Below are 10,549 nucleotides of genomic sequence, written 5' to 3' on the forward strand. Positions count from 1 at the left end.
ATTATTCTCTTGTTCTCTTATGAAAACATTTTGTCAATTAGTTTTATTATTTCAAATCTTAGTGATTGAATTGTATAAAAAGGTCTAAGTAATTGAATCTTAATATTAATTTATGTGATGAATTTAAATAATTTTATCTTATTGGTAAATAGACCTAAATGCAAACTATTTTTCTATTTTTATGTATAAAAAGGCTAACTAAACAACGAAAAAGAAGCAAACAAAATAAAACGTAGAAGTTAGTATAAGATAAGCATATCAAGTAGGCCCAACCTAAAGCCCATTAGTATCTACGTGCTATTTGTGGCCTAGATTAATCCTCAATCCAATTTCCGAACGTCGAAAGTCACTGCAGCCACAATAAATACCTAATATAACCGCCAATATATAAATATAAATATAAATCATATCTTATTGTAAATTAAATTAAAAATATAAAAAAGTTGCGGTGTAAAATGGAAGGGGATTGTAGGTGAAGTTCTCAAGATTTTTCTAACAGAGCAAAGCTAAACTGAACTCGCATGGCCACTGTTGCAACTACAGGAATTGGAGTAGGAGTAACCAAGCTCCAACAAACCCAAATACCAAAGCACAAGTCCTTGTTTCTTGGCCAGAGGCTTAGGATTAGACCCTCTGGGGAGGCTCAATGCAGTGCAAGATTCAATTTTTCAAACCCAAGAGTGGTTAAAGTTTTTGCACTAGGGGGTGAATGGATGGATACAGTTCACAACCTTTTTGTGGGTGTTGGGGTTGGACTTCCTTGCAGTGTGATGCAGTGTGGAGATGTAATCTATAGGAGCACTCTTCCCAAGTCCAATGGCTTGACACTTACTGTCCCTGGGGTGATTCTGGCTTTGGGCACTCTATCTTACCTTTGGGCCACACCTGGTGTGGCACCTGGTTTCTTTGACATGTTTGTTCTTGCCTTTGTTGAGAGGTTGTTCCGACCCAGTTACAAGAAGGTATGAATTCCAGTTGAATTTTGAAATTTTTATGAAATTTGTTTCCGGTAGCAGTTGTTTCTGATACTGGTTTTTGATGGCAGGATGATTTTGTTCTGGGCAAGAAGTTGGGGGAGGGATCGTTTGGAGTGGTTTATAGAGTTTCACTGGCCAATAAACCCTCTTCAAAGGTGTTGCTCTATGTTTTAATTGGAAACTCCTGAAAATTTTGAAAATTTACTCGTTCTTTTGTACTAACTGATTACTGCTTGCATATTTTATGAACTACTTCACATGCACACAAGTTAATTTGAAGAGGGCCATTAATTTTCAATAATGAAGCACAGGCAGACACTTCTCTCGCTTGAGCTGTCGCGGTGGTGTGACATGTTTCTGACACTGACACCTCATATGACTCATGTCGCCAGGGGTTTTATTATAATTTAGTCATTGGTGTCTCAAATGCCTTAGCTGAGACCAGTGTAGGCCAGACAATTTAAAGACAGTTGTAGTGTATAAAGCAAATTAAATTTTTTAAACATCTATAGAAGTCAGATTGATAATAACATGATAAAAAGTATCAAGATCTAAAATCTAATCACTCTTAGCATTTCTTTTTGTGAAGTTCATATTCATGCAGAGAAGGTGAACAACCAAATCTTCCTTGTCGATTTAAGTCTTTTCTCGTGTTGATATTAAATTTCTTTTGTCATGTGGTGTCCTGTAATATGAACATTAGTCATATTGGAGTGCCCTTGTCTACTTCATGTCCATGTTGGTGTTATATTTGTTTATAAATTTTGTTTGTGTTGTCTTAACTTTCGATTGCTTTAGTGTCATGGCTTGGGAAACAAAATGAGGAACCCACATGTTGATATGGCATATCTGCTTCTGAGATTTCAGTGTAAGATAGCTTGAATTATATAAATATTACTTATGGTTCTTTTTGGTTCTCACTGGAAGGAAGGTGACTTAGTCTTGAAGAAGGCGACTGAATATGGTGCTGTAGAAATATGGATGAATGAGCGTGTACGAAGAGCTTGTGCAAGCAGCTGTGCAGATTTTGTCTATGGTTTTCTTGAGGTGTTTATCTGTTAAGAGTACTACCTAATGAATTTTTGGTATTATTATCATACATGTATGGGGAAACCAAAGACATTCTCATCACATCATTTAACATTTTAGTTTCAGTCAAGACAAATACAACAGTTCTCACATAATGTTTGCAGAGCTCTTCAAAGAAATCTGCTGAATACTGGCTTATATGGCGGTTTGAAGGGGATGCCACCCTAGCTGACTTGGTGCAGAGTAGAGAGTTTCCATATAATGTTGGTACTCTATTTAACCATTATGGTTGTGCTTGATAAATTTTCAATTTTATAGTATTTGGCCTTATATTTTGTTCTGAAGTTTATAAAGTTTACTTGTATTTGAGGAAGATTGTATGTTCTAATTTGTATTAGCTTCTAGATTACGTGCTCTTCACTATATTTCCGACTCAAAGCATCTTCTTCTTATGTTCTATTTGAATTTTGTGCTCCCATGGTAAATCAAGCTTTCTTATCAGACCAAATGATGGTGTCACAAATTTCAGGTTGAAACATTAATTTTGGGTGAGGTTCAAGACTTGCCCAAGGGATTGGAAAGAGAAAATAGAATCATTCAGACAATCGTGAGGCAGATCTTGTTTGCACTGGATGGTCTTCACTCAACTGGTATTGTGCATAGGGATATTAAGCCACAGAACATTATTTTCTCCGAAGGTAAAGAATCTAGAGACTTTTGTTCAATGCAAAAAGATCCATGATCGAAATTAAGCTCACATTTTTTTAAACCATGGGGGCAGAGTCTCGGACATTCAAAATCATTGATCTTGGAGCTGCTACAGACCTGCGAGTGGGCATAAACTACATTCCAAAGGAGTTTCTTTTGGATCCAAGGTATTTTATTTGACATTAATAATACATGTAGCCAACTAACGTTTAACTCAACCCTCTGCTGATTGTTCTGTTTCTTGTGCATAATACACTGGTGGAGCTTATCATTTTTACTTGTTTCTATATTTTCAAAATTGTCCTTAAAGAACTTGAAGTAGATGTCATACAAGATACAAGTCCTATATTTTGTCTAGATTTAACATATATATGATGTTTATAGCTTTGAAATGAAAGCATATACCGTACTGGTGGTAGGTCCCAGCACCATCTATGGTTTTAATTGCTGCCAGTTGTGCTTCTATATTCTGGTTCCGTTTTAGGTTGCAAATCCTTCTTGCAGTATTATATCACCAGAGGATGAGTCAATGTGATCAAAGACAAAAAAGCACTTTCATGTGATTTGCTCGAAGAAAAAGTTTCGGAAGATGAACATAGATATCTGGGAAAAAATTTGTAGAACGTTGCTTGAAAAGTTTCCTATGTAACATATATATGTAAATTAGAAAAAAAACAAACTTTTAAATCTGAATTCACTCCATCATTTCTACAAGTACAGAACTGAATCCTATAAAGCTCCTGCCATGAGAAAACTAGGGAAGGGTGGGTCCATAGATCTATTGTTGATCAGCCTTACCTCTTGTTTCACGACTAATATCACTTTTGAGTTTAAATATATGTTTGACAATGTTAGCATGAGCTGTTTATACCATAATTATTAGAATATGTTTTCTGCAATTACTAGAATGACTTTGTAGTCAATTTAATTAGTTGACTAATTATTTACGTTTGCCTTAAGAATGTTTGTTTTCCTCTACATAGGATATTTCCTGTTTCACAGAAAGTAATTGTATCTAGGTAAAATATGTGCAGAAAATAAAGTATGACAATATACTTTTCACGTTCTCTTGTTTGACATGGTATTAGAGCACGTTTGATCCTGCACAATACCAAATCGAATCAAATGCCGTCGAAACTTGCATTTGAAATTACTTCTACAACCCTATTTTTTTGTTGTCTGAGACAGCACGATAGATCCTACCAACCCCATCTTATCTATATCACAAACCTTTTGTGATGGATCATACGAAACTTGTCAAATTAAATTGAATCAATGGTTATTTTTTGGCCAAACATGGTCGGCCACAACCCGCAACAAATGTCCATTCACGTATTATTGGTAAGATGTTTGTATTCTCTGAACCATGATAATAGCATTTAATTCATTGATATATGTGCATCTGATCATATGGCTTGGGACTTCCATTAGTTACAAACAATTTCTCATTCCCCTTGGTCCATTTTCACTGCCACATTGATGGTAGTACATCTCCCATTATTGGAACAGGATCTGCTGTTTGTTTGAAAATCTCACTAGATAATGTCCTTATTGTCCCATCAGTCGAATATAATTTGTTGTCTGTTAGACTGTTAGATAATAACCTCTACTCTTGCTTGCACTGTAACTTTTTGTCCATCATATTGAACTTTTTCGGAACCTGGCTTGGAAGATTCTTGGTTATGGTGTTAGGCGGGGCAAACTCTACTACTTGGAGTTGACAGAAAATAATGGACAAGATTCAGTGTGAATCAAGCTAGCAAGACGCTAGTATATGGTTATGACGTTGAAGATTAGGACATTTTTTGTTTGGGTATTTACAAAAAATTGCACCCAAATCCATTTCTAAGTTTGGATGTTTTGAATTTTCATTGTGACATTTGAAAATTGGCTAAGAGTCATTGAGTTCCTTATCTACCTAGTTTTGAATCAAAGTTTATAATCTTTTACAATAACCCATTACGATGTTTGGGTTCTGCAAACATTCCTCTTTCTCAAAGCTAATGGCAGTAATGATAGATATAAAGCAAGTCATTAAAGCGTATATGGAAAGCTATGTGGTGGATTACCTTGAGACTTTGTATTGGTTGCCAAGATCTATACAAATTCATCTCTTATGTCCATTGCAGAAAATTGAGATTGACCTATGCAGACACTTGTTAAAAATGCATTCCTTAATAGAGGTTTAGATGAAGAGTTGTATATGGACTTACCACATGGCATTAACCGCACTACTGGATGTAGAAGAGAAGTTTGTAAGCTGAAAAGTCATTGTATGGACTAAAATAGTCCTAGAGGGCTTATTTTAGGAGACTTTGTTCAACAATGAACAATATTTTGGATATAAGAAAAGTATTTTTGACCATACTTTGTTCATAAAACACAAAGAAGGAAAGGTAACAATCTTAATTGTATATGCTGATGATATGATTTTAACTGAGGACGATCCTTGTGAAATGAGGTAATTGTATAAGTATTTGGCTGCTGAATTTGAGATGGACTTGGGGCTACTTAAATATTTTTGGAGATTAAGTTGGCAAGGTCAAGACAAGAGATTAGTAAAAATATGTATTAGACTTTTTAATTGTAATTTATATGCTTGCAAACCAGCAAAAACACCCATTGGAATGAATCATAAGCTGGGAATTTTCCCAAATCAAGTCCTGACAGACAAGTATCATTATCAACTACTAATTCACAGACTAATCTATTTGTGTCACACACAACCGGATATAGTGTATGCTGCAATGTTGTAAGCTTGTTCATACATTCCCCAAATGAAGAACATATGAATGTTGTTTATCGAATTTTCTGGTACTTGAACAATGCTCCAGGAAAAGGACTACTCTTCTATGAGGAATTGTGTTTAACGTTAAAGGATATACAGATTCTGATTGATTGAGCAGGTGATCAAACAGCCAAATAATCTACGTATAGATAGTCACTATCGTCGTGAAAGGTAAACTGGTCACTTGGAGAAGTAAAGAAAGAAAAGGATGTCGAAGGTAAATTGGTCACCTGGAGAAGTAAAGAAAGAAAAGAATGTTGCAAGTGGAGAGAGGAATTCCGAGGAAGAACTCATGGTGTATGTGAACTATTGTAGATAAGAAGTATTCTAAAAGAATTGGGGATTGAATATGTAGAACCTATGGATTTCATTGTGATAATAAGATAGGCATTGGAATCATGAATGACCTGATGCTGATACAACACAATCGCGCCAAAGCTCGTTGAATTTGATCGTCGTTTTGTCAAGGAGAACCTTGACCCAAAGATTATACAATTTTCTTTTTTGACAAATTAGAATTTCAACTAGTGAATGTGCTCACTGTTTGAGAAAAGGTGTTTCATTGTGCAATCAAGAAGTTGGGCATGATAAATTTTTATGCTCCAACTTGAGGGAGAGTGTTAGCATGAGCACTATATACCCTTGTTTGACAGAACAACCTCACTATAAAAGGCTGTACAGATGATTAGTTGAACAAGAGAATGAAGATTAAATGTTTTGTATATTCCAATTGGTAACGCAAACAAAATTGATGTTGCTTTCTAGCAATGACCATTGGGTTCATTCTTAACGTTAGGATTGTTAATAGAAGTATTATATGTAAACTACATGTAATCCATGTCTTTGTTTGACATATGATATACAACAATAGGCAATTTATGGTGTGTTCAATTCTTCTAATTCAGATATGCTGCACCAGAGCAGTACATCATGAGCACACAAACTCCTTCAGCACCCTCAGTTCCAGTTGCAGCTGCACTTTCCCCAGTCTTATGGCAGGTTAAATATTTCTTATGAACTACTAGCACGTATAGCTCCCTTTATCATGTAATGATATTGGCTTTTTGTTGCTTATGATGGATTTCATGTTTTAAACAGTTGAATTCGCCAGACAGATTCGACATCTATAGTGCTGGTTTAATCTTTCTACAAATGGTAAGTATCTAATGGTGACGAATTCTTCTCCTATTATTGGAACTAATCAGTCAATATCTGTATTCAATTTATATGAATATTACGAAGATTAATGTAATAAATCACTTTGATCACAATGAAGACTTCATAACAGTATTCTGGTTCTGAAAGTTAAAGTGAGCTTTCCTACAATTGTTGTCTTGTAGAGTTGTTTTTCATAATTCTGTAGGTGAGTTTTAGTCAGGTAAAACATTTAAAAGTGGCAAAGGGTGATCAAACCAACCATCTGATTAAGCTGGTATTTTGAAACGCTTACAGTTGTTAACATTCTATTATAGGCTTTCCCTGGTCTAAGAACTGATAATAGCCTCATTCAATTCAACCGTCAACTAAAGAGGTGTGACTATGACATAGTTGCTTGGAGAAAAACTGTAGAGCCTCGATGCGGCCCTGAACTAAGGAAGGGCTTTGAGCTGTTGGATTTGGATGGTGGAATAGGATGGGAACTTCTAAAATCAATGGTAAGGTACAAAGCAAGACAAAGACTGAGTGCAAAAGCAGCATTGGCTCATCCTTACTTTGACAGAGAAGGCTTGTTGGCATTGTCTTTTATGCAAACACTGAGGCTGCAGCTCTTGCGTGCAACTCAACAGGACTATGGAGAAGCTGCCAAGTGGATTACTAATCTAATGGCAAAATCAGGGACTCAGAAGGATGGTGGATTCACTGAAGCTCAGCTTCAGGAACTAAGAGTTTGTATCTTAACTCTGTGACCACTCTCTGTTATATTTATCAGTATTTGTATCTTCTCAGGTAAATAAGAGAAATGCTAATCAGTGTCCTTGGTGAAGCAATTAAAAGTGATTTTTTTTTTTTAATGAGATTGATAAAATTACATTTACATATGATTTTGCAATGCATTCCCATATGATTTCCAACAAAAACCTTCTCTTTTTTATTCCTTAATGGCACAAGAGAGAAAGTCACAATACCAAAATTAATCGATCCTGCATTAATAATTACGAGTACTATAGTTTGTCCATATTAATAGAGCTGTCTTAGCTTTTAGTCTCTAAAATGCAATCTCATTTTGATCTCCCATTTATGAAATGTGTCATGTGTGGTCCCTATTTCAAAAATCAAAGCGACCAAGAGGAAATGAATTTTGTTTGTGAAATGAAGGATCACACTGATACGTTTCATAAATGATTCAACAAAAAGAGTTTTTCTATTTCCACTCAATTAACAGTATATTTATCCCTAACAAGATTATCCAAATACTAAGTATGATCTTATAATACTCCATTTTTCATGATGTAGGAAATTGAACCCAAAATGAAGGCCAGTGCACCAAGAAATGCTTTAGCTTCAGCTCTTAAACTTCAGAGGAAAATTATAAGAACCTTAAATGAGAGTATGGATGAGCTCAACAGACGCAGGAAAAGCTTTTGGTGGAGCAGATGGATCCCAAGAGAAGAATGAATATTGTAAATACTAAATACCCATTTTTCCTTTTCATAATTTTTGTCTATAATCTGTATATCAAAAGTTAAATCTCATATTCAGATATAACAATGTTGAATATGAATTAAAAAAAATAGAAAATAATACTAACTGGAATTTTATATTGTTTTCCATAAACTAGCTGAAATCTGACGGGTGCATGCCTGAAATCTTTTGACTGCACACATTAATATAGTATATATATTTTCAAAAAGTTTTTTGTCGAATGAGCAGATATAAAAACATGTTATGGCACTTTCCTTTCTAGTCAGCTGTGTGAGAATAAATCAAAAATCATTGTAATGTTACCCATAGACTTTAGAGCAGGTAAAGATCTTGTAACTTCCTACTGTTGAACTACCCAATTTTTTCCTTTATTGTTTGATTGTGAAGGAAAGTTTGTTCAAATTTTCAATGAAGCATCTAATATTGAGTGTACTTTCATCATGAGTGACTAATGGAGCTGATCCATTTTACTTTTGCCTGGTTACAACCTGAGTTTTCCTTCCTCTAAAATGGAAATTGACAAGTGTTTATTGTTTTAATGATGTAAAAATTTACAGAGATAAGTTCTCTGTTGATTAAATGAAGTGCAATAAATCAATTTTACTGGTTTCAAGTTACCTAGTTTTTCAACATGTAATTCAAACCCTTAATATAAAATTTTACTTTAAAGCTCTTCATAAGCCATGGAACACTGTAATTATTTACCACCTAAACTTTTTATTTTTCTTGATTCTTAGTTAAGAATCAACCAAAGTTTATTCCCTTTTAATTTTAAAAATAATTAAAATTTAAAATAGGAGAATAGACTTTGGTTTTAAAAAAATAAAAACCTATTCTAATATGTTTCAATTTCTTGGAAAATCAATGTCTATGCTTCGAAATTTCAAAAATAAATTTAATATTATTTAAAACGTAAAGAGGGGAATAAGTTTCGACTCAGGTATTAACCGATGTCTATTCTGAACTATATACTTTGGCTTTTGCAATAATCGAAATCTATTCTAGATTGTTTTTTAAATACTTTTAGTTTTTCTTCTTGGTCTACACGAACTTGAATATAAACAAAATAACTAGAAACATTTATTCACTAACTAGATATAAGAATATATAGATAACAATTTTAACCAAACACTTGAAATAATGTACAAAGTATATGTGGGACATAATTATTACACATTACTGTACATTTTTAATATATATTTCACACAAGTTTTTCTTACGTACTTTATTGAATTTTCGTGCATTGGTGTGAAATTATCGAATCTCTACACAAAAAACAATAATTTCAATCAATACATTCGATTAAATTATTACAGTTTGTCAATCACTTATAATACAAGTATACTCATTGCATAACATAGTAATCACACTCATATGAACTGGTTTGTCTATTACACTATAATATATCAACACAATTATAAATAATTGAAGAAGAAAAGGAATCGAATAATTATAATTGGACCAAAATAGCAAAACTTGAGGGAAAACCATTCTAGATTTTTAATTGTAACAGTTGATCTCCTTAACAACATGCTATGTCTAGCCAATAAACTATGTAAAAGGAAATTATTTAGGATACAATTATATAAGAAAGAGAGTTATAAGATTGAGGTTCTTACCAATGAATTCTTGTTTGAGATTCTTAGGGGGAGACTTGTGCAACGAACAACACCATAGAACAATGTTATCCTTGAGGGAAACTACAAGTAGCTGCCAATAACACCTAAATTGAAAATACAATCATTGTTAAACCTTAAAATGGTGGATTATAATTACAATACAACAAACTACACTTACTCATTTATATAGGAGACTAAATATATTTGTTTCTCCTGTCCAAAACAATCGGTGATGTATGCTTAGGTGTCAGCCATCTTATTGCCACTATGAATGAGTTGGTGGTCCATGAACCCATATACATTGCTCAACCCAACATTCTTACTAACACCAAACATATACCTAAACAAAAAACTTTTATTAAATATAAATAACTAGATACAACCCTTCAAATTCTTTCCTGTATAATATGTAATCATTAAGACATGTGTGTATCCTTTTATTAGTCTCATAATTTTTTCATTTGAAAGCATTTCATTCAACAAAACGAGCAATTATGTGAAACTCTTATCGATCCACCCATTGGTAGACCAACATACAATAGAGTGTCTGCATTAGTAGATGTCGTCTCATACATGCGCTTTGGTAAAAGCTTTGTGCCAATATTGCGAATCATATCCTCTAATTGATCTTCCATGGTGAAATCGACAACACGTTCAATTCAAGAGATATTTAGGAAGTCTATTAATTCATCGTACCAACATGTTATATAACTTCGAAGAAAACTGTCACAGATAGGGTGTTCCCTAATTTCGGTTGCAGTCAACTTTTTCTCATTCAAAAAGTT

At 33.8% G+C, this 10,549-nt stretch overlaps 1 protein-coding gene across 1 annotated transcript; it reads left to right on the forward strand.

The window, feature by feature from the left end:
• Positions 1-438: 438 nt before the first annotated feature.
• On the forward strand, positions 439-8,277 carry STN7 (Serine/Threonine kinase domain protein). The gene is made up of 10 exons (XM_028059118.2): positions 439-962; positions 1,046-1,132; positions 1,905-2,024; positions 2,171-2,269; positions 2,536-2,704; positions 2,788-2,881; positions 6,408-6,501; positions 6,601-6,657; positions 6,975-7,388; positions 7,957-8,277. Exons 1-10 carry the CDS (start codon positions 522-524, stop codon positions 8,116-8,118), a joined length of 1,737 nt encoding a protein of 578 aa, XP_027914919.1. The 5' UTR covers positions 439-521; the 3' UTR covers positions 8,119-8,277.
• The last annotated feature ends 2,272 nt before the right edge of the window (positions 8,278-10,549 follow it).

Source organism: Vigna unguiculata, chromosome 2 (genome assembly GCF_037176805.1).
Source record: "Vigna unguiculata cultivar grain cowpea cultivar isolate G323 ecotype 2 chromosome 2, ASM3717680v1, whole genome shotgun sequence".
NCBI lineage: Eukaryota > Viridiplantae > Streptophyta > Magnoliopsida > Fabales > Fabaceae > Vigna > Vigna unguiculata.